Source organism: Diabrotica undecimpunctata, chromosome 8 (genome assembly GCF_040954645.1).
Source record: "Diabrotica undecimpunctata isolate CICGRU chromosome 8, icDiaUnde3, whole genome shotgun sequence".
Lineage (NCBI taxonomy): Eukaryota > Metazoa > Arthropoda > Insecta > Coleoptera > Chrysomelidae > Diabrotica > Diabrotica undecimpunctata.
Genome location: NC_092810.1, coordinates 42,876,131 through 42,902,062, shown reverse-complemented (window position 1 = coordinate 42,902,062; position 25,932 = coordinate 42,876,131). Strand labels below are relative to the sequence as shown.

The 25,932-nt window shown below is 32.9% G+C and overlaps 1 protein-coding gene across 1 annotated transcript in view; it reads left to right on the top strand.

The window, feature by feature from the left end:
• LOC140448387 (gustatory and odorant receptor 22-like) overlaps positions 1-23,841 on the top strand; it is a 45,440-nt gene extending 21,599 nt beyond the window's left edge. The window contains exons 7-8 of the mRNA XM_072541475.1: positions 2,722-2,811; positions 23,673-23,841. Coding sequence (XP_072397576.1) covers positions 2,722-2,811; positions 23,673-23,753 — 171 coding nt within the window. The 3' untranslated portion in view covers positions 23,754-23,841. The remainder of the gene's footprint in view (positions 1-2,721; positions 2,812-23,672) is intronic.
• Positions 23,842-25,932: the final 2,091 nt, after the last annotated feature.

Genomic DNA, 25,932 nt, shown 5'->3' with positions numbered 1-25,932 from the left:
TTGCCTTCCATCTCTTCCTGGATGATTAGTTGAGGGATTGCGTATTTGTTTCCTCTCAGAATATGGCCGAGCTATCCAATTTTTCGTACCTTGATCAAATTGAGTAGTTCTCTCTCTCAATATTTGCCTTTCTTAAGACTTCCTCGTTACTCATCCTATCTGTCCATAGTATGCGGAACAAGGCATTTAAAATTGCGTTTTTTCTTATTGCCATGCATTTTCCAGCATTTATCTTCAAGCCATATATTTTTGTTATGCTACGGTGTTTATTTTATTTAACATCAACTGCATATCATGTTCGTTGTCTGTTATTATCGCGGTGTCATCGGCTTAACGAATGTTATTTATCGGGAACCCGTTTACCTATATTCTACACTCAGAGCCTTCCAGTGCCTCTGCAAAAATGTTCTCCACATAGAGATTGAAGAGCATAGGAGACAAAATACACCCCTGTCGCACCCCTCTTAAAATTTCAAATTCTTCTGTGTTGGTTGATTTGTCTAGTCTCACTCGTGCTTTTTGATTCCAACAGAGATTTTGGATAACTCTTATATCTTTCTCGTCAATGTTTCGTTGATCCATGCATTTTTGTACAAGTTTATTCAAGCAGAAAGCTGCTTCACGTGTACTCAGTCCGCTCTTGTGGTCTCACCGCTTAGATCTTTCAGATTTCTGAACATTCTTGTGTGAAGGATGCGAAGAAACACCTTAAGCAAATGTAGTGGATTATATATATATATATATATATATATATATATATATATATATATATATATATATATATACATATATAATTATATATATATATATATATATATATATATATATATATATATATATAATGTTTTGGATGGGTTGGAGTCAATAAAAGAGGCTATTGGTTAACTATTTATTATCAAGAGCTGCTAAAAAAGACAAAATATCTTACAAAGTTGAACTAGAAAGAAAAAAAAAATTGTTTAACTCACAAAATAAAATTAGTTTGGTTAATAATTTATTAACAATTTTATGTAGTGAAAGTAATAAATTCAAAAGGACTTTTTTGGAAATGGTTTGTATTAGCAAAAGTGATAATAATTTAAACAAAAGTTTAGAAATTCAAAATCTAAGCAAAATTTATAATTATATTATTTCTTTATAATTTATATATAAAACTTGAAAAATATCACATTTTGATTTAATTTTCCATATATCTGTTACATTTTTTTCAGACATCTATCAATGGTGATTAAATCTTCTTCTTTTTTGTTACTAAACAAAAAAGAATTTTTAAACAAAATTTTATTTTTGACAATATAATTGTCAAAAATAAAAATTTTAAGTTGGCATTTATGACATTGAGGCCTATTTGTAATTGGTCGCTACTTTAATTTATTTATAAATTCAATTGTTTTTGTGTTAAGAAAATTTTTTCAAAATTATATTAAAATTTCAGAGAAGCATTTATTAGATAAGGACATTTTTGTATTAATTCTTTTTGAAATGTATTTGCAGCAATTTTATTAACCAAATTAATTTTATTTGGTGAGTTAACAAAAAATTTTTTCTTTCTAGTTCAACTTTGTAAGATATTTTGTCTTTTTTAGCAGCTCTTGATAATAATTGTAAACACAATTGAAAGCTCGAGATAATAAATAGTTTTACTAATATAGACCAATAGTCCCTTTTATTGACTCCAACCCATTCAAAACATTTATATATTTTTTCCAAACGAGTCACAAGTACTTCTTTTTTCTTACTCTATATACTTATATACTTTTCTTACTCTTACTCTATATATATATATATATATATATATATATATATATATATATATATATATATATATATATATATCTTTTATAGATAGACACATTCTTTAATAACATCTACTGCACTTATAGGAAGATATAAAGTCAGGAACAAATTGTTTCATAAGTTTGAAACCAGTATAATATTATAAAAAATGGCAAGAGTGGAATCTTAATTTTGTTCTTAAATGAAGTTCCAGATATTTTTATACCCTTTTTTTCTATTCAATAGTTCGAATAGGCTTCCTAATTTCCTTTCATGCTTTTCTGTCCCATACCAGACGTTTCCATATTCTGCAACACTTTTTATGTCATCACTTCACCGCTATTGGTGTCTTCCTTGTGATCTCTTTGTTCCATAAGGTCTTCATAACCATTTTCTTCTGTTCCATCTGTCATCCTCGAGGCGTTCGTTGTGTTTAGCCCTCTTCCATTTTAATGTAGCTGCTTGTTCAAACATTCTCAAACTCAGAGGGCAGAAGAAATAGAGGATGACCGCGTAACATATGGATTGATAATATTGAAGAAGATCTTAAGATTCTAAAGGTCAGAAGATGGGGGGAAGTTGCTAGGATCGACGGGAGTGGCGGCTTGTCTGCGAGCAGACTAAGATCTACAAAGGATTGCCAAGCCAATTATGATGATGATCAAGTGAAATGCCCAGCATCTATCGTTTAATGGCTCTTTAAGTTTTATTTAACTTTTCCAAATTATCTCTGGTAACTGTCCATGTCTGAACTCCATGTGTTGGGACAGAGAGCATAAAAGAATTAAATGTTTTGTTTCAAAGTTTCTGAGGTAGATTTTTTATGAAAAAAAAATCATATAGGAAATTTTAAATAGATAATGGTTTTATTTTATTTATATTATTTCACGAAGCACCAGCATTAATTTATTTTTATCTAATTTTATCATATCTATTCGTTTGCAGATTGATATGTTTTTGACAGCAATTCGTCTAAATCCTCCTACGGTGTCTTTGCAAGGATATTCTGATGTTAATAGAAAACTTATAACTTCAGTAAGTAGTTTGTATATAATATATATTTGTTAATAAATGCAAGTGATTAAAGTAAAATATAGATAATAAGTGTTTATAAAAAAGAACTTTCGATTCGTCTACATTGAAAAAAAAACGTAATTTAATTAAAATAGTGAAAGAAGCATTGATAAATAAATTAGATTTCGGCAAAGTGACAAAAAGATAAGAAATATTTATCGGTTGGTTTTTAAAATCATTAGCCAGATAATTAAGTAAACAATACAACAGGATATCGTAAGTAAGCAGAATTTTAGTTTTAATAGTAATAATAGTAGCTTTGATACAAACAATATAAACATATAGTCAGGGCCGGCTTCTGAGTTTTAGGAATAAAAGTGTTGGAGAAAAGACATAAAAAAAGAACAATATAGATCACGAGACGAAATTACGCAACTAAAGAGGGAAATTACAGAACTAAAAGATCAACAAAGCGACTACAAAGATGAAATAAGAAAGATGCGAGAAACAAACGAAAAAGCTATTAAACAAATAGGCCAATTAGAGAAAGAAATTACCGCAGCAAACGAAAAAATAGAGAAACTGGAGAGAGAAAAAAAGAGGAAAAATGTAGTAATACAAGGACTAAACATTGACACAAATGATCAAAAACTATTGCGAGAGGCCGTAGAGAACTTTCTAGAAAAAGAACTACAAGTGTCAGTAGATGTAAATGGAGCGAGAAAAATAGGAGAAAATACTACCTTAGTAGAACTTAACAGTGTGAAGAACAAAATTGAAGTAATGAAAAATAAAAATAAACTAAAAAACAAAACAAACGAGCGAATCTACAAAAATGATGATATGTCAAAGGAGGAAAGAATTATCCAGAAAGAAATTAGAAGTAAGGCTATGGCAGGGAGATATAATGGAAAAAATGTAAAAATAGGATTCCAGAAGCTAATCATAGATGGAGGAATATGGACATGGAATAACAGCCAACGACAATTAGTAAAAGATAAAAATGTAAAACCAAAAAACTAACAGCAAAATTTAAACAGGCTAAAATAACGAAGACAACTTGGCAAGATAAAGGTATAAGAGATGAACAAAATGCAGAGATCATTACTGGAAACAAAGTAATAAACGAATGCATATTAGTAGGGACATGGAATGTAAGAGGAACGTACGAGGAAGGAAAACTAAAACACATAATCGACGAATGCAAAAAATACAAGTTCGAAATAGTAGCACTACAAGAAACAAAACAATTAGGGCAAAACTCAATGGAAATAAACGACTATTTATTTTTCAACAGCGGGGGAGAAAATAGAATGTTAGGTACAGGCTTTGTGGTAAATAAAAAACTGAAAGATCTAATCGTTGACTTCAAACCAATTTCAGAGAGAATATGTGTATTAAGAATAAGAGGAAAATACCAAAAAATAACATTTATAAATATACATGCACCGACTGAAGACAAAAGTATAGAAATAAAAGAAGACTTTTATAATCAAATAGATACAGTATTCGAAAATATCCCCAAATACGATGTAAAAATAGTGCTAGGTGATAGTAATGCAAAAATAGGAAAAGAAGAAATATATGTACCCACCATAGGAAAATTCAGCTTGCATGAAACAACGAACGAAAATGGTCACTTCCTAATTGATTTCGCGAAAGAAAGAAATATGATCATTATGAGCACATACTTCCAACACAAAAGAATACACCAAGGAACGTGGAGATCACTGGATGGGAAAACCATAAACCAAATTGATCATGTGCTTGTCGAAAAAGATATGCAAAAATGTATAAAGAACATAAGAACATACAGAGGTCCAGATGCAGATTCAGATCACTTTATAGTTGGAATACAAATGAAACAACTTATTCCAGTGCTTAGAAACCAGCGGAAGAAAAAGTATAAAGTAACTAAACCTGTGAGACTACTGAAAGAGGAGGAACAAAATAAATATGAAAGAATAGTCAGTAGAGGATTAGATAATATTGCAGAAAATGGGGATATTGAACAAACATGGATGCAAATAAAAGTATGTATGACCAAAGCAGCTCAGGCCAGTAATAGAAATATAAAACACGAATACAAAGAATGGTTCGACGATGAATGTAAAATGGAACTAGATGAACGAAATAAATTAAGAATGAAAATGATGCAAGAAAAAACAACAGAGATGGAGAGAAAATACAATGAAAAAAGGAAAAGAGCCAAAAGAATAATAAGATCTAAGAAAAGAAAATACAATGAAGATAAACTAAAATGTATAGAACAGAGCTATAAAAATAGAGAAATTAGAAACTTATATCAAGGGGTGAAAAATGAGAAAAAGGGGTACCAAGGAAAACCTGTACACTACAAAAACAAAAATAGAAGAAATTTAGTAAGTGACGAAGAAATATTGAGCAGATGGAAAGAATACTTTGAAGAACTTTTAAATGAAATTCCCACAACAGAATATGAAGAGGAAGAAGAAGTGAAGGAAAATGTCGATCAAGAACGAATAGAGGAAAGACCGCCTAACGAAAAAGAAATAAAAGAAATAATAGAGAAACTAAAGAATAGTAAGAGCCCAGGAAGAGATGAAGTAACAGCTGAAATGTTTAAATATGGAGGACCAGTACTAATTAAGCATTTGGAAAAGTTGCTAAAAGACATATGGGAACAAGAAAAATTACCGAAGGAATGGGCCGAAGCGACACTGTGCCCTTTTCACAAAAAAGGCGACAAAAGTTTATGCCACAATTACAGGGGAATTGCCCTACTAAATGTTGCATATAAAATACTTGCAGTATATATAAAAGATAAGCTATCTCAAAATATAGATAATGACATAGGGGAATATCAATGTGGATTCAGAAGAGGGCGCAGCACAGTGGATCAAATTTTCCTACTGCGCGAAATACAAGCAGAAAGCTACGAATATGGGAAACCTACAATGGCCATATTCATCGACTTTAAACAAGCGTTCGATAGGATAAAGCGCAAAGAAATATACAAAGCACTACGTGAAATGGGAATTAGTGAAAAACTCATAAGAATGGTAAAAGTGACAATCCGAAAAACAGAGAATAGGGTTAAAATAAATGGCGAAGAAACAGATAAGTTTGAGGTCAGTGAGGGGGTGCGATAAGGAGACCCACTGTCATCGCTGTTGTTCAGTATCGTCCTCGAAGTTACCATCAGAGAAGCTGGAATCAACAGGTCAGGACTTATATATCAAAGAAAACACCAATGTTTAGCATTCGCTGACGACATTGTACTGATAGCCAGAAGTAAGCAAGAATTAAAAGAAATAATAAAAAGATTAGAAATGAAAGCGAGAAAGAAAGGGATGTACATAAATGAAGAAAAGACCAAATATATGGAATGGACAGAAAGAGATTACCTACAAGAACAATATCTGACAGTAATAACAGATGAAAAAACATATAAATTCGAAGAAGTAGAAATATTCCAGTATTTAGGAGCGACATTCACGAGAAGACCAAATATGAAGGAAGAAATCCAAGCGAGAATTATGGCCGGTAACCGTTGTATTTTTGCACTAAACAATTTATTAAGAAGCAAAAACATATCTAGAGGGGCTAAGATAAGAATATATAAGACAGTAATAAGACCTATTGTATTATATGCCAGTGAAACATGGACAATGAAAAAATCCGAGCAAGTCTTGCTGCAATTCTGGGAAAGAAAAGTCCTCAGGAAAATATTTGGAGGTAAATTATGGAATGGTATATGGATAAAAAGACCAAATATGGAATTAGAGGAGATGTATGGAGAGCCGAATATCGTAGGGATCATAAAGTCACAAAGACAGATGGTTGGGACACATCCAAAGGATGGAAAACACGAGACTGCCAAAAAGAATGCTAATGGGAGGAATAGGAGGGAAAAGGAAAAAAGGCAGACCGAAAATCAGGTGGAAGAAGGATGTTGAAAAAGACATAGAAAAACTTAAAATACCAAACTGGAAAAATAAAGCAACAAACAGAAAAGAATGGAAAAGAATAGTAACCCAAGCCATGGGCCTTCTAGGCCTGGAGAGCTAAATTATATATATATATATATATATATATATATATATATATATAGAAATGTTTCTTCAACGTCGATATTCCCAAAAAAAAATCTTTATTTCGAAAATAAGTTACAATTTTTGAGAAATTCTACAAACTACTACATTTAATGATTTAAAGTTGACTATTGAAACATAATAATTACAATAATAATAAAAATATTGATTTCTTCCTATTTATAACGTCGGATATCGGAATCTGCTGATTCTTAATAGTAAGGGAGCTTATGGCTACATTTCTCCTCCCTCCATTGGTTGGGACTTCGTCCTCGAAGTTTTGGTTACTTCGGCTATCAGCTCGTCTAGTATCTGGATCTGGGCAGGATGCAATTTTTCTCCAAATAGGATTTTGGAAATTCGTTTTCTTTTCCTAATTAGGAAGATTATTAGGAAAGCTAAAATAGTTAAAAATATTATAACAGAAGTGGTGCTCAGTCCTATGGATAATCGGGGTAGTACTTCTATGGTATCTATTGGTTGAATTTGGCCATGTGTCTCTGGGATTGTTAATTTTTCAATTTTCATCTCATGGTTTGGTATTAATTTTATTGGAACAATTTTTGGAATGGAAATATCTTGAGACGTCTTTTTATTAAATTGGATACCTTCAATCATTATTGGTACATCTGTCGTCAAGAGGCTGGTTGAATTAATTTCTATCTGCTGGATTCTCATTGGGTGAACTATTCCTAGCAATATGACTTTGCTGGTTTCTTGGAAAAAGTTCTCTGTGATTAATGTTTTTGTGCAATTATCTACATTGGGTATGTTACATTTGGATTGTACATAGTTGGAACAAACTATGTTATCGCCTTGTCCTATACAAGTGTTGAACCATTTATTATTTGTATAGTAGCTTGCAGGTGGCAGAATCATAACATGATCTTTGTTTGGAATGGGATAGATTTTATAGGTAGTATAAGGAATTTCATGGAGTATAGGGATTTTAATTATTATGAGCATTGTATTTGAAGTTACACAAACTAAAGTTTTTGTTGACTCTATAAGTTCATAAGGGTGTTCATTACTATTGGGAATTGAATTTCTGGGATAAATTTTGAGAAGGTTCTCTTTAAGGTCTATTATTTCCTTTAAAGTGAATAATTCTATATTAGAGATATTAAGTTCAGATAAAGTAATGGTTCTTATAAGTTTCATTAGAAATTCGTTTATATTTTGGAGATTTATTATCTCGTTGTGTAGAATGATATAGCTGTCAAAATCAGCTGATAATTTGTTGAGTGCAGATATGAGAATTGAATTATCAGAATTTAGTTTCTCTAAAAGTTTATCGAATCTCGTGTTAAAAGAGTTTCCATAAGATATTTGGTTATTAAATTTTTTTATGATTTCGTTTTGTTTATTTTCTAAAGAGATTATGTGTGATTTTAACAAGTCTAAGTCAGAGTCGTCTGGATTTCCAGTCACGTATTTGATGGCTGTACCTAGAAAATTAAAAAGTCCGCGTTTCTGTTTTCGCGTAATCTTGTGTAGATCGTCTTTTGTTTGTTCTTGTATGTGGGTGTATTGGGAGTACAGTAGCGAGAGAGGTGCATTTTTGAAGTGATCTTTGAAATAGCTTGTCGGACTAGCGTCAATACTGTCGGATAATTTGTCTAGTGGAATGTGAAGAAAATGTCTGTGATAGTGGGAGATTTCTCTTGATTTGCCTATCTCTTCAGCATAGTAACCATTATTCGGAATCTCCTGAATATTGAGTGGATGGACCAGGGCGAGGATTGTCCTGTGAAAAATTTGGGTCTTGAGTAGGTTTATCTACATGTTTTCGTATTCGTTTTACATATTTAAGGTGAGTGCTTGTTAAATTTTGTTTATCTGTTTTACCGATTATTTTTGTTTTGTCTTGCGTTTCTGGATGAATAGTGGAGAAAGGGGCTTGTAATTTGGACTTATGTTTTTTCTTAGAAACATATAGGGATTTTGTAAGGTCTATTTCCGGAATATCTTCGGCATTTTCGTTTTGTCTATCTAAAAGTTGTTGTCTTTTTTGTTTTTGTTTATTATATAGTTCTGCAATAAAGGGTTGGAGTTCTTCTTTATGTCTTTGATTATATGTTTCGTATATCGGAAGATCAAAGTCGAAATGTATTTCTTCTGCATAGGGTCCGTACAGAATTGAGAACGGGGAATAATCTGTGGAACTGTGGATTGATTGGTTGTAAATAAGAATGGCGTGTGTTAGAATGTCATCTAACGAATCATTTGGATTTTGGGCTTGTAAGGTCCTAAGTTTTTCAATAAGAGTTGAATGAAAGCGCTCTACAGGAGAGTTTGAGGAAGAATTGTTTACTGTTGTAAAATGTATTTCGATTTTGTGGATATTTAGGAATTCTTTAATGACTGCGGAATTAAATTCGGTGCCGCTGTCGCATACAATCTTTTTTGGGTAATTGTGGTGCGAAAAGTAGTGTCTTAATTTATTTAGTATGGAAATGGAAGTTTTGTCGGTGAGCTTATAGCATTGACCGTATTTGGAAAAAGAATCTATTATTGTGAGATACAGGTTTTTATTGCAGTGGAATAGATCGATATGTAATATATCAAAAGGTTTTTGACCTAACAACGGTCCTAATTGAGGAAGTTTATAAGGACGTCGCTCGTATTTATTTTTTAGGCAAATTTCGCATTTATTGATAAAATTAGAAATAGTTGTCTGCATTGAGGGCCAATAAAATTTTTGTTTTAAATGTTTGTAGGTTTCAATTATTCCGTTGTGATTTTCTACGTGATATTTCTTTATGCATTCTATTTGTTGGTTTTCTTCTTCTATGTCCTGAAGTAGTATATTGCAAAATATTGCTTTGACTGTGGAATTTATTTTTTCTTTAAAATAGTTACAGATAAAAGGTCTAAATTCGTGAGGGATTGTTATTGCAAATTTTTGATTTGGTCTAAGGATATTTTGGAAGGTATTTGCTATTTCTGTTTTCCAATTATTTGTCAAAGTGACAGTGTAACGGTGTTTGTTAAAAATTCTTTTGTATTTAATTTCAAAATTATTTGACTCTGGTTTAAAAATAATTTGGTTTGAGGATAAATTAATTGGTTCAGGTGAAATCTCTATTCCAGTGATAGGGTTCTCAACTGATGTATGTTGTGTGTTAGTACTGTTTTGTAAGTTGTCAAAATCGGCAAGGAAATCGTCTATGTCGAAATTGTCGGGTGGTTCAGCACATTCTGAATTCGGGGGTTCAGCACATTCTGAACTCGAGCTTAGGGCATTTATTTGGACTCGGCTAAGAGCATCAGCAACTTGATTCTCTTTGCCTTTTTTATATTTAACTTCAAAATCATATTCTTCTAGTTTAAGTCTCCATCGGGCTAATCTAGAAGTGGGGTCTTTAATTTTGTAGATCCATACGAGAGGATTGTGATCTGTTTCTACAGTGAATTTTTGGTTGTATAAATACATACGGAAGTGTTTACAAGAATCTAGTATGGCTAAAAGTTCTTTTTCAATAGTGGAGTAGTTTCGTTCTGCGGAATTTAGAGTTCGAGAATAGTAGGCAATAGGGTGATTATTTTGAGATAATACTGATCCTATAGCTATATTAGAGGCGTCTGTAGTCAGTACAAAAGGCTTTTCGAAGTCTGGATATTGTAAGATTGGAGAATTAGTTAACAATTGTTTGCATTTTGCAAAACATTCTAAATAATTTGGATTTGTGGGGTCGATAGTTGCTCCTTTTCGAGTACATCTCGAAAATGGGGACGTTATTTTTGCAAAGTTGGGTATGAATCTTCGGTAGTAACCGATTAAACCAAGAAATGATTTAATTTCTTTTACTGTTTTTGGTAGAGGATATTTTTGTATAGCTTCGATTTTTGCTGGGTTAGGTTTGATTCCTTCGGTTGTCACTACGTGACCTAAGAAAGAAACTTCTTTCGTGAGAAATTCAGATTTGTCTAACTGAATTTTTAAATTATTTTTCCTGAAAGTGTCAAAAATAGTCGCAATATGAACTAAGTGTTCTTGCAGTGACTTGGAAAAAATAATGACATCGTCCATGTAGACGAAGCAAAACTTATGAATAAAGGGCCTAAGAATATTGTCCATTAACCTTTCGAATGTTGCTGGGCTATTCTTTAAACCAAAGGGCATACGTAAAAATTCAAAGTGACCATGCGGAACTGAAAAGGCTGTTTTCCGAATAGAATCCGGATGAACTTCAATCTGATGGTAACCTTGAGCTAAATCTAATGTTGTGAAATAACTGGCTTTTCCTAAGTTATCCAGTATCTCATCTATCTGAGGAAGTGGGTAGCGATCACTTTCAGTATGATCATTGAGCTTCCTATAATCAATTACTAATCTAAATTTTTTCTGACCTGAGGCATCAGCTTTTTTTGGTACTATCCAAACTGGAGCTGAGTACGGTGAAATTGACGGTCGAATTATCTTATTATCTAATAAATTATTTATTTGTTTTTTTATTTCTTCCTGCATTGCTTTGGGATGCCGAAATCCCTTTACATAAATTGGATTTTCATCCTTAGTTTTAATTTCGTGTCTAACAGCTGATGTGAAAGTTAAATTTTTGTTTTCATCGTAAAATACGTCTTTAAATTTTTTGCAAAGACTTATAATTTTATATTTTTCTTCGTTATTCAAGTGCGAAGTACGTATTTTGTTTTCGTTAAAATGCGTCGTTGGAATTTTTACTATATTATAATTACAAAAGTTCTCAACTTCAATTCTCTTATTAAATTTCATAGGCATAGGTAAGTCGAAAGTGTCTAGAAAGCCGTTTTTTGCAACGTGAATAGAATTGGGAATTTTGATACCTTGAAAGTGTCTTTCACGCAATAAAACTTCGCCATTATGAACGCTTACTGGAATTTTTTGGTATAAAGTTTCAAATGGAATGCTAACGTGAGGATTCTCGAAGGTTAAAGTATGAGTTGCGTAGCTAATTGTGGCGTGGAATCTTTTCAGATCGTAAGTTCCAAGGAGGAGGTCAAAGTGTTGGCTAAAATCAGCAATTTTTACGTCGAATGTTTGTGGAATTCCATATTCTAGGAATAGTGGCGTCTTAATATTTAAGTCGTGCTTGGAAGTAATTTTCATTGACGTTAGCGAAAAAGGTTTTCGATAAATATGATTTTTATCAAATAGTTTGAGAGCTCGCGGATTTAAAATTGAATGGGAACCGCCGGTATCGATTAAAACGCGTAGATGTGTTTTGGGTGTAACGAAACAAGGTAACCCAGGGGAACTTTCGATATTATTTAGGTTTATACAGGGGGTGGATGATCGTCTAACGGGATGGCTTGAAAATCCTGATGATTTTCATCATGCAAATCGGGCTCTTGTTCGGATTCGTAATTTTCGAAATCGTTTTCGAAATATTGGGTATCATTTGAGTCTATGTGAAAATTGTGGCTTCTATTAGTTGTAATTGTCATGGGCTGATGGTTTCTGGTTGTGGTAGTTTGAACACCGCTCATTGGAGTAGCAAAATTTGGTTGGGGTCGAGGAGCTTTATATTTATTTAGTCTTTGTTGGTTGTTTTTCGGAACATTGTTTCGTTGGAAGGATTGATTTTGTTCGTGAGAACTGAAATTTTGTCTCTGAGGAAAATTATAGTTCTGTTGTGGAGTAAAGTTAAAATTGGGCTCTGTGTTGTGAGTTGAAGGTCTCACATAATTTGAATGCGTGGGTTGGAAGTTTGAGTGTGTGGGTTGGAAATTTGTAGATCTTTGATTATTCGAAGATTGATAGGGTTTATTTTTGAGTGGGGCCTTTTTGTTTTGTTGGCTCTTAAGGAAGTTCATGTATTGTTGTTGATTTTTGTGGTTATCGTAGGCAATACACTTTTGAAGGGCTTCTTCTAGGGAATTTAATTCAAAATGCGATAAGTATTCGCAATAAGGCTCGTTGATTCCGGTACAGAAAGTTTTGAGGGCAATGTTTTTGAAATATGGAGTTTTAAATGTTACTGTCGCGGGATTATCGTTTAGGGTGATGTGTTGGAGTAAGTCGTTCAGATTTGTAGTTATTCTCTGATGATAATTGTCGTAGGATTCACTATGTTTTTGGACGGTAGTGGATAGTTGTGTTACTAATATGTCTTCGGAACGTCTGTCTCCGTATTTAGTTAATAATGCTGGACGAATTTCTGTCCAATTGGTTTTATTAGAATAGTTTAAGAAATTTCTAGGTTCTCCTTTAATTCGAGATACGATATGGGAATTTAAGATAAATTCTTGGGACGGATTTAAATCTTGGGTGCCTAAGAAAACTATTAAATTATCTACTGCTTTGATAAAGGTGGAGAGGTTGTCTCCAGAAGAGAATTCGGGCAGAGTTGAGCAAAGGCTAGCAATATCGCTATTGGTCATCGGCATTTTGGAACGTAATTTAGATGCAGGCTTAGATTTAGAGGTTTGTAGATTTCTTTTTATTTTTAGATTTAAACTGTCGAATAGTAAACTTAAATTTTCGATACTATTTTGGGAAATATCATTCAATGTACTCATAAAATATATGCAAAAATATAAATGCAAGTATATATAAAAATTCGTTGAAGTAAAATGTTATAAATAATATAAATTCAATAAACAATAAATAATAAATTCAATGTAAATGTTTAAGAATTCAATTAAAATAATAAATGCTCATAAACAATGGTAAAGAAAGGAAAAACTTACGCAAGGATGATCGTGTTTGATTTCCAATACATTTTTCTCTTTTACCAGGTTCTTCAGGATTTCATTAAACTAATGTAGACCAGGAAACGACTATGTTTCTGTATGAAATATCCTGTGGTTCGCAGCGCCAGAAATGTTTCTTCAACGTCGATATTCCCAAAAAAAAATCTTTATTTCGAAAATAAGTTACAATTTTTGAGAAATTCTACAAACTACTACATTTAATGATTTAAAGTTGACTATTGAAACATAATAATTACAATAATAATAAAAATATTGATTTCTTCCTATTTATAACGTCGGATATCGGAATCTGCTGATTCTTAATAGTAAGGGAGCTTATGGCTACATTTCTATATATATATATATATATATATATATATATATATATAAGTAGTTTGTATTGTTTACTTTTATTATTAGTACTGACGCAAATAAAGTCAGTTTGTATAAAGGTGTTAAATAAATAAATTTTGCACGATTTTTGCCATTTTTTAAGGTTCTCACAAGATCAAAAAAATTTGTCACTTTAATTGACCGGAGCTATGGAATTTCTATTGTTAGAGCCTAATCTTTAAAACCTATACTACGAAATTTCGGTTTTAAGTTTTAGCACCAAATGTGAGGCATTTGAAATATGCTTAAAAAACGCTAAATTAAAACTTTCATATTACAAACCATCAGAACGTTTAAACCTGCTTCTTTTTGAGTCAACAAGTATCGATGGACACAAATAGCTGCAACCTCTGAGGTCATTCCATCCGATATATCGATGAATGACCATTCCGTTGTCTGAAAGTGAGCGAAACGTAAACATCCATTTAGTTAAAATTGGACACCAATTTTAGTCGGTTTGCAACGTTGTCAGATAACTTGGTAATTCGTGGAATATTTTTTTGTGGAGCTCGTGAAATCATATACTCTGTTTTAAAATTTACGCAACAGGAAATGCACTTCTTGTTGAGTTATCCAAAGTACAAGAACAAGTAGCTGCTTTGACAGGTAAATTGATAATATATTTGTATTATAAAAAATATGTTATTGTTTTGCAAACTCAGATTACAATTTTTTTGTTATAAATCAAATATAAAAAGAGTTGTTGTTGTATAAAAATATCAAATAATCAAATAAGAGAAAAAGTTTACATAATATTAAATATTTATAGGTGTCAGTTTATCCAGCGTCAAAAGCGTCTAATAAACGACAAAAAAAGTCCTCAAAAATACAGCTAGATGCATACGATCAAGGTATCTTATGGAAGCAGATATATAATTTTCATCTTAGCGATCAACAAGTTCCCAAAATTAAAAAAAATTCATCAGAAATTCGTAAGCGAACTGAATTATGCAGGAAGTAGAGAAAGCATGAGAAGGGAATTTCATAAACTTGGGTTTCGATGAAAAAAAAGCAGTCGACAATAGAAAAATGTTGATAGAAAAACATGAAATCATAAATTTAAGGCTGCAATATCTAAGGAACATTAAGGAAACTAAAGAAGCAAATAAATTTATGGTGTTTACTGACGAGACTTATTTATTAACGAGTCATATTTCCAAAAACAATTAGTGTAACACCGTAATAATGGAGTTACAAAAACCCGTGTCAAAAGGGTAACGTTTAATTATTGGTGCAGGAAATGAAAAATTTTTGTTTCTGGATCTTATTTAAGGTGGAAATCGACATCAAAATCTGGAGACTATAGTCATAGTCATAGTCATAGTCATACTTTATTGATTCTTTAAGACATTCAAAATAAATGTATAGGATACGTCACTACAGAATTCAGTAAAAAAACATTAATGTGTATAATACAATATTCACAGTGCAACAAAATTGACAAAACATAAACTATATAAAATAACATTTTTACAAGTAAACTATGAAGCTACTGCAGTTTGTCCTCAAGATATTCATTTATAGAATAATATGGTTTCTTAAGAGTAAATCTTTAAAATTTTTTTTTAAATTTAGAGGAAAGTGGTATTTCTTTCACAGTTTTTAGCAAATGATTGTATACGGTCAGTCCCATATATCTAAAGCACTTTTGAAATTTGGATGTTTTGTGTTTAGGAACTTCAGCACTTCTTGCATTGTAATAGTGATTGTCTGAATTTACTGGAAATGTATTGGTTTCCTCTTTTATATAAAATAAACATTTATACATATATAGGCAGTATAAAGTTAAAATTTAATGTTTAATAAAAATTGGTTTACAAGATTGTTGATAATCCAAATTAAAAATTTTACGGATAATATTTTTTTGTACAATGAACACTTTGTTACTATCTACTGAGTTCCCCCACAAAATTACATTATAGCACATGTGGCTGTAAGCAAGGCTATAATAAACGTTCATTAATGCCGAGATGGGTAGTATGTTTTTAATTCTAGATACAGCATAAAAAGCTTTATTCAATTTCATATTCACTGAATTCACTTGCTCTGACTATTTGAGATTACAATCAATGAACACACCCAAAAACTTTGTAGAGTGAGTGGAAGATAACATATTGTTTCTATCATGGATGGTTAAGATATAGTCATAGGTAGATGAGTTGTATGAATGAAACTAAATAATTTCCGTCTTGTCAATGATTAATATTAGTCTGTTGGTATTACAACAGCGTATAAAGCAGTCAACAACAGTCTTCATTGTCATTTTTAATTCCTCGAGTGTACGTGCAACGAGGTATCATCAGCAAACATTGATATTATAAGTGCCCTTATGTGATCTGGTAGGTCGTTAATAAAAATTAGGAATAATAATGGTGCCAGCACGGATCACTGTGGTACTCCTTTATTTGTCATGTATGGTTCTGAGCTTGATTCTTTCATGTTAACAACACTCTACCTGTCACTAAAGAAATTTATTACCCATTTTAGAAATATCGCTCTAAAACCAACGTTATATAATTTATTGCGAATAAATGTTATGTATAAGCAGTCAAAAGCTCGTGACAGATCAAAAAATAGTCCTGCCACGTGGTTTCTACCATCTAATTCATCATAAATACGCTCAAACAAGCTGCATGCAGCCGTAAGTGTTGACTTTTATGATCTAAAGCCGTGTTCGTTTGGAGTTATTAAATTGTATTCTTCTATAAAATTTACCATTCTGTTGTATACAACCTTCTCTATTACTTTGGAAATTATGCTAAGGACAGATACTGGTCTATAATTTGAAATATCATGGGGGTCATTCTTTTTGAAGATTGGAATAACTTTTGACATTTTAAATATGGATGGAAATTGGCTGGTTGTTATTGAGATATTACCTAAATGGATTAAAGGAATCGATATATGATCACTTATCAGTTTTTATTATTTTTACAGATATGTTATCAATACCAGTACTAGGCTTATTTTTTAGTTTATCGATTGTATTTTTTATTTCAATTGGAGTTACGAGTAAAAAGAAAAATGTTTTGTTACACATTTCCGAGGTAGTACAAGAAGAAGGCAACGATGTGCCAAAATGAGTTTGAAGATTGTATTCTGTAATTATAGCAAAATATGAGGCAAACGAATTAGCAATATCACAAGACTTGGTAATAATTTTATTATCATAATGTAGAATAATATCAGACCTGTTCTTTTGCCTACCGGTTTCACTGTTTACTAAATTCCAAATTATTTTTGGTATATTGTAAGATTGATTAATTAAGTCAGTATGAAATTTTTTTTTTAATTATTAATAGATAATTATATTCTTTTTTTTGCCTGTTTAGGTATCTTGGGACTCGAGAATCCCTATATTTTTTTGCTATCCAGAGTAGATTTTTTAGTTTTTCACTCATTTGTTACCCATGTAGCCTTATTTGTTTTATGTGCTTCATACCGTGTTTTTATTGAACAATATAAATTTAGATTGTAATCATGACAAACAAATGAATTTGTGGCATTATCAGCATTCAATTGTGAATAAACTTCATCCAAAACTGTAGAAGAAATCCCTGCTTTAAACATCAACATATTTTCATCTGACATATCCCTGTAACTGATGGGTTGTTTATCTTTTTTTGATACTTTATTGGCTTGCAAATTTACACTAAGTGAAAATACCTTATGATCACTGAAGTGCCGCTCGAAAACATTTGATTTATAAAGATGTGGTTCGATATTTGTCAATATGTAGTCCAATTTTGTAGATGATGTTTTACCCACTTTATCTACGAAAACTCTTGTAGGAACCTCTACGTGACTCTCAGACAATAACTTACTGAAAAATCGTTAAAAGATTGCTTATTATTAGACATGACAAGATAATTAATGTTTAGGTCACCACAAATATAAACATCATGATATGACTTACTGCATAGCTTCAATATATTATGTAATTTACACAGAAAACTCTGAACTTCTCCTGATGGCGAACGATAAACACTAATAACACAAATTTTCCTATTGGCTATAAACAGAGAAATCGCACAGCACTCACACATTATTTCTTCACTAAAGTTAGAGACATCTAATGTTTTGAATTTAATATCAGCTTTGATGTAGATGATGGATTCTTCATGGATATGGAACTTTCGACAAAAATAAGATATTGTATCCATTCAGGGTCATAAATTTGATGTTTTCTTCAGTACACCAATGTTCTGATAGACAAATTATATGAGGTGTTTCTTGCAATGTTAAGACCTCAAGTTTGGGTAACTTATTTGTCAGAGATTGAGCATTTAGTTGCAATATTTTTAAACAACTGTCTGGTGATGATAAAAGTAAAGTTTCTCTTGGATTTACTTGACTAAAAAGAGTCTGGTCTATCTTCTCCAGTTGACAGACCTCTATTGTGATGCTCTCAATCTAAAAATCTTCTTCCTAACCTAAAGTTAAATCGTTCAATGCCATTTTTTTTTTCGGCCAAAAAGCAGGATTGTAAATTTCTTCCCATAAGTCAGGTAGTACACCTATCATAAAACATTGATTATCCGTTCTTTTATGGTCAGTTGGTAACAATTTTACTTGTATATCCTCACAGTTTGTCTTAGTTATTATAAAACTCTTAATGTGGTCCGCATTTACACCGATTCCAGTTCCCATTATTTTCTTGCCTCTTTTTGTCACAATTTGGTACCCTTCATCGTTCGTTTTATTCTCTGAACTCCCCGTTGTGATATGATTAAGATTCATTTTTGTGCTTTCCTTATTCTCAACAGTTAAATTTGTAATGTAGTCACTTGTTTGTATGGTTTGAATTTCCATTAATTGTGTATTTAATTCGTTTGTAGTAATTTTTGAAATACCCTGTATATTGAAATTCCTTTCAACATGTTTGGTGTTTTTATCATTAAAATTTTTATTTGAGTCAGTTTCATTATTTGTTTTGTATTAAAAATTCGTTAACTGGACACTGGCCGTCTTATCTTCATTACCTTGAGTTTTTATTAAACCCTCATTAACAGTTGTGTTGGGTTTTTGTGAGATTCTGGTTCTGGTTATTTCTTATTTCAATAAATTCAATTTTTCTAGAAAATGTTCAATATTTGACTTTAATAGATTATTGTTATTTAATAATAAATTGTACTTATCATCTTTTTCCGCTAACAGCCCTTTTAATTACTGATTTTCTATCGCTATGGCACTAAATGATTCTATGGGTTGTCCATCACTATTTTGGCAACAAATTACACGTGAATCCCCTATCTTGAAGAATTTCACTTTGTTTTCCACAGCACATGAGATGTGATAACTATTTCCACATACTATACAAACGAGTGTTTTATTAGGCTTAGTTTGACAACATTTAAATGTATTCTCTTTAAAATCTACCTCTTTTACTACAGAGAGAGGTCACGGCACATTTTTACTTTTAGCCATCTTGGATCTGTTCAATCCATCTTCGATTTGTTCAATGATGACATGATCTATCATGATGACATGAACTTTACAAATTTTAAAAAATGGTTAAAAGAACAACTTTTGCGTAATTTGCCTCCAAATAGTGTAATAGTTAGGTGAAAGAACCGTGAAGAGTGGCGAAAAATGGGAGAGACCTATGTCCAGCAGTGGACAGAAGTGGTTATTTCAACATGTTTCTAACTTCTTTCTAACTAAACATAAAAATAAAAAAATACCAACTCATCAGATAGTGTAAAACAGACCCCATAAATTAAAATCGGAGACAGGAGGATCCCGAATTTTGAGTGGTCATTATCGTTATTCCTTAAGTGGAAACACTTGTTGGTGCATTCCAGCATTCCAGAATTGACGCGTTGTTGCATTGTGTATTATATTGAATTCCTATACTTTACTATAGGAAAAATTCATTTTATGACCGCCATTTTTAAACCGGTTCGAATTTTTTAAATTTTAAACCTTAGGGGGAATCTACTCAACAATCTGTTTAATTATTCGAAAAAATTATTCTCCTATCTATCACCGTTTAGGAGGAGTATTGCGCACAAGAAAAGGGCTTAGCCTTTTAGTATATAAGAATAATATAAAACCATCACTGTAAGTATGGAGTATTATTTTACAGTTCACAAACAAACTTCTAAAATATTAATCGATTAGGCAACGCCACATAAATGACCTTCTCTATCGCTTCTCTTGTTCGCGGTTTCAAAAAAATGTGTTCTACTGTACGTTTTTCAAAACCATACGACTTTAGCTACGAATTACACCCAATATTGTGTTCGTGAAGGGATCTATTGTATTCGATCGTTTGTTATGTAAAAGCTTAAAATCTTTATTTTAAACATTTTTTAGGTATATCTCAAATGACTCATATTTGTTGCCAAAACCGAAATTTCGATTTCAAAATCAAAATTTTATGTTATAGCTTTTAAAGATATGGCTCTAATAATGGAAATTACACTACGACTGGCCAACGGAATTAATAAATTTTATTAATTTCATAAGAATCGTAAAAAATGGCAAAAATCGCGCAACATTTATTTATTGAATATATTTATAGAAACTGACTGTTTGCGGCAAAACAAAAAAATTGCATACACATGCTGCACTTTTCTCCTTTAAAATGCGTTTTGATTTTTGCCGATAGGATACTCTGATCAAAAGATATCGAATTTTTCCCGTAGAGTTGAAACACATTTTATTTGAAATTGATTTCACGTGCATAACTGACAATAAACATCGCCGGTTGCTTCAATTCGCTGTTTCTGAGAGAACGGTTCACTCTACACAAAAAGTGATAATAAATATTTTGGTTAAAAATAATCTTACCTTTTATTAATTCAAACATTTTTTTCTACGGCGTATAGATTCTTGGTAAATGGATACATTTTCTCCACCTACGAGAGGTATTTTTAGGGAGAAGTCGGGGTTTAGAAGTCCAGAAGATGACTGGACTACACGGACGACTTTGACATTATGCGAGCAGAGAGCATGAACCCAGATATGCCCATTATGTCTACTTGTGATTTTAATATTTTTTTTTCTTATAATGGTTTAATTTAGGGTAAACTAAAATATATTAAACGAAAGTAAAATTTATTTTTTTGATAAATATACAAAATTTTGGGCGTCCTATATGTAGGACGATGGGCACTTAAGGGTACCTACATTAACTATACACTTTTTGTATGGTATACCAAAAAACATTTGTCGTAGAGTCCTTTGTCGCAATTTTGAACATCTGGTGGTTATTTTTTCATGGCAATGTGCACAGCGTGTTTGTTTATTTTGAGGAATTACCAAATGATTCATATGATCAAACCTAATGTCTAAACCTTCCGTGGATGACTTATCATCATGATCATCATCATCATCTACGGCGCTACAACTCTTCGTGAGTCTTTGCCGCGTTTACTATTGCCTTCCATGTTTGTCGGTCCTGTGCCAGTAATTCCCATTGTCGCACTCCTATTTTCTCTAGATCTTCTTTGACTGCATCTTTCCTCCTTTTTCTAGGCCGCCCTACATACCTTCTTCCCTCTGGCCTTTCCCAGAACACATTGTTTATAAGGCGATTGTCCTTACTGCGTATCACATTTCCTGCCCATCTGAGTCTATTGGCCTTTATATATCTGACTAGATTTTCTTTTCCGAATAGAGATTATAGCTCGTTATTGTATCTGCCCCTCCATTCGTTTGTCACGCTGTCTCTGCAAGGGCCATATATCATTCGAAGAATTTTACGTTCCCACATCAGAAATTTATTTCTCTTTTTGTTAGCGTCCATGTTTCGCTTCCATACGCGGCTGCTGGTCGTATTATGATCTTATATATCCGGATTTTTGTACCTCGTGAAAGAAGTTTTGACTTCATTAGATGTTGTATTGCAAAGAAAGATCTGTTATTCTCCGCCATTATTCTCGTTTCAACTTCTCGCTCTAATTTGTTGTCATTTGTGATTGTTGCTCCTCGATATTTATGTGGATGCCTTATGACCTTTCGAATGTGTTTCATTTTTTTTATTTTCAAAATGCGTTTGTAATAATAATCTAAAAAACTATAACTTACCTGAATAATTGTCCGTTCTTTTCGTGAAAATTTTTTTACCCTATGCAGGGGGTTTACGCCTACTGCATTTGAGCACAGGGTGACAATGCTGTTGTCATGCCACTTCACGACAATAATGTTCTGGTTTTCTGTTTTTTGAAATCGAAAACGCCTGGAGCTTGCTTATTTTTTTTTTTGAGTTTGTTAGTGGCCCATTAAGTATGCGATTTTCACTTATTATGCCGGTAGCGTTAAATGTTTTCTCCGATAGCAATTCTAACAAAGATAACATGGAAAAGAAATTATAAAAAAATAGGTGCATCCATTTATTGGGCCACCTAGTTCTTAAAACGTCGGCATACTCCAATACAACAGATAGCCCTACTCCATAATCAATATACTTTTCGCTAATACTTGTGGTAGCACAGCACAATTGTTCCATCCAATTTACGTAGCCTAATCTACTTGCTCCTACCCAAAGTTTGTAGACATAGCGAATTGGCTTATTGTGAATAAATTGTTTACAGCCATGGCGGCCGAAATATGGTACCATGGCTTTGTCAACACCTTGCATTTCCTCACATTTACCAAACTTCAAAAATGCAGCATTGAGGTGATCAAACAATGACCTAACTTTAGCAAGTGGTTTGCAGAGGTATTTATTCTTCTTCGTTACAAAAATTCCTGACCATCATACGCCAAATCTTCGGTTTCCCATTTATAACTCTTTTTTCTCTTTATTGTTTTTGTTCTCTTTGATGGCGTTTCATGTTCTTCCACTGATGGGCCACTTTGTCATCTTCTTTATTAGAGAAAATGTTTTGACTTGTATTATATTTATGAAAATTTCTTTCGGCAGGTGCTTTAAGCTGTTTAGCAGGTAGATTATTTATGGTAAGTGTGTCTTCGTCACCTAAATCTTCATCAGTTTGAGAATCCGTGGCATGTTCTGGCGGAGAAATAGTCAATGACTCAACGTTTTCTATCATATCTTCCTCGTCCTTGTCCTTCAGCACAGCCATTGCATCATTTAGAGAAAAACCCCCGGAATTCTAAATATACGTGACATATGCTAAATTATTGATATATTTTGTATAAAAGCATGTAATTTACGTAAAAATAAAGTTCTGTATGTAGTACTGTTATGTGTCCAACGTCCTACACGTAGCACGCTGTGGAAAAGAGGTTCAAAAATATATAACATATTTATACATTACTGTTGATCCTATATTGCTAAATATACTTCTTTTTACGTTAAAATGCACATCCCAAAATATTATATAATTTTAAAAATAAAAATTTTGCTTACCTTGCGAACGAAACACCATACTCGGCCAATTTCAAATTTACACAAACAAATATTATGGTATAACTAATAGTCGTTTTATATTTTATTACATCGGGTGGTTCCTAGAGATCAATTACCTGTACTCAGCATTTAGTTACTGGGCAAGAATGAGACAGGATCGGACTTGCTTCAGGCTTACTGACCGACAATTTTAATTTGAATATTCGCACGATTTGATTGCTTAGAATGCCAATCAATTAAATATCTGTAAATAATTTATTGTTGCCATAAAAAATTTTTTGTCGCTATTTAGTATATGTTTTAGAAAGTAATGGAGCACTGAAAAATGGCCATACTAAAAACTATCAATTATTTATTCTTTCTTAATCTACTATATCTTATTTCTCTCATAAATACCTTTGTCTTTATGTTTTTAGAGCATCTCTACCATAGCGATCTACCTGATTGTCCTGCTACAATTCAAGATAAGTTTACTCAACATGAAATCTGTAGAATAAAGCTTAAATTATACATATATTTTTAGATTAAACCGTTAGATTATAGATTAAAATAAGTATGTAGGCACAAGTTAAATGTTATTTTTGTTACAGGTTGATCTAATAAAGTTATCAACATAGCAATTCGAACGTTACAGCTAGCGCGGACACATTGTTTTTGATTTACTCGATCTGTCTTCTATAATATATAAATAAGAGATAGAATATTTGAGTTTGAAGTTCCTAAAACCCTTTTTGTCATAGCACTATTTTACCATTCTGTAGTTAAGGATTAATATACGACGGCAATCCGATAAGTATTTATCCTTATCACCGGATGGTGCCACTTTCGCAAGAAAAACTGACTACCCTATAGAAGAGAAGTAGCCATTTTTCTTGACAGTCTGAGCCATTTTTAAAAAATTAAAATTTTTAGCGATTCGCACTTACATAAGTATTAAAAAAGTACGTAAAAATTTAATTGTGGATCCCTGATGAATTTGTGGATCCGTGTCCACCACCATTTTTTCCACCATTTCTCTCACGGAATCAAACATTCTGCTGTTACACCCTCTTTCAAATTTCTCTCTTTAATTCGCCCAACGCTCACACTCCAACATCGTGTGTGTCACAGTATCTGAGAGACCACAGTAAAGGCACTGATCGGACTATGTCCTTCTAAGCCTAAAAAGGTAGCTACGGAAGAAGCTATGGCCTGTGAGCATTTGCGTCAGATAATAATCCAGCTGCCTATGCCCACAGTCCTCTCAGCGTCGAAGGTTCGAGATTAATGACTTCGTCCAGTCCAACACGTGTTGCCTTCCACTCTTGCTGCCACTGACAGATTGAAACTCATCTCTCGGCCAGGCTTATCTCAGTCATCTCTCGCTTTCCAATGTTCCGCCCCCTACGACTATGAATCCTGGCCCTTTTACCTGCTAGCAAATGTAAAGGAACACAGCCGGTGATCACCCACAGAGCGGCAGCTACCACCGTCCTGTAGACACATGCTACTCGCAGCAAACTAGTTCTGTCGACGCGTACCATGAGCCTCTTGTAAGTTGGTATTTCTACCGCCTCACTCCAGACTGGGGCCGCGTAGAAGACGACATACTGCACAACACCGTGAAGAGCCCTTTTCCTTTCGGGTTTGGGTCTACCGATATTAGACATTATCCTCCATAGCGCAGCAATTCTCCGAATAGCTCTGCGGGTCATTCCCTTAAATGTTGCTCGTGCTATCTAAGTCGACCGGCTCCGGAAAACTTTTGGACTTAAAACTCGGCTTAATCTCTCCTTTAACCCTCTCCTCTCTGACCCCTACCATGCCAACGGGATAGCATGTGTGTATGTGTTTGTTTGGTAAGTTGGCTTGGAAAATAGTTCTTTAGCCACAGAATTGTAATATAAGATATTAGTTTTTAAATAATGTAACCAACTTTAAATAGAAAGTTGCATATTAGTTCGTATACTTCTCTACTATCTAAGGAGAGTAAATGGGTGATGTTTATGGGAGTCTTAATTTTAAGTTCTGATAGTTTTGAATATAGCTGATCTGTTTCATACTTATGTTTATCGCACTTAAAAAGAATATGGTTGATGTCACATTGTGACATATTATCGCATGAGCATGCCCCAGAAGGGATAATATTTAACTTAGCCAAGTGAGCTGGGAATGCACCGTGATTAGTTTTCAGTCGTATAATTCTGGCTGTCAACTTCTTTGACATTGCGTATTTGAAAATATAGGTCATCATATAACATCTTGTGGTACGGTAGGGTGGATAGTATAATATTGATTATTTGAATTCGTTGCTATGTTTTTCCATTTTTCTTTCCAATTTACAAAAATTTTGTTATAATAATGTTGTTGTAAGTCCACCAATGTGAATATGGGAATATAGAGTCCAACATGGGTCGCATCTTTAGCAAGCTGGTCAACCAGTTCATGTCAACGGGATAGCATGGTAGGCGCTTTTGCAGGTCTCACCAGCTTGAGCCGCGGGGGCGTTCGCACTCTTGAGTCCTCGCTCTCATTCCTTTAACATCATTTACTTTTTTTATATCTATATACATTCCACGCGCAGGGCTGAAATATCCCTACCGCGAGGCTGTGCGCCCCTATCTCGCTAAGGCTACCATACAACGAAAAGATGCTATACTCACCGAGGGCTAGGTTCAAGACCATCTGACGCCAGGC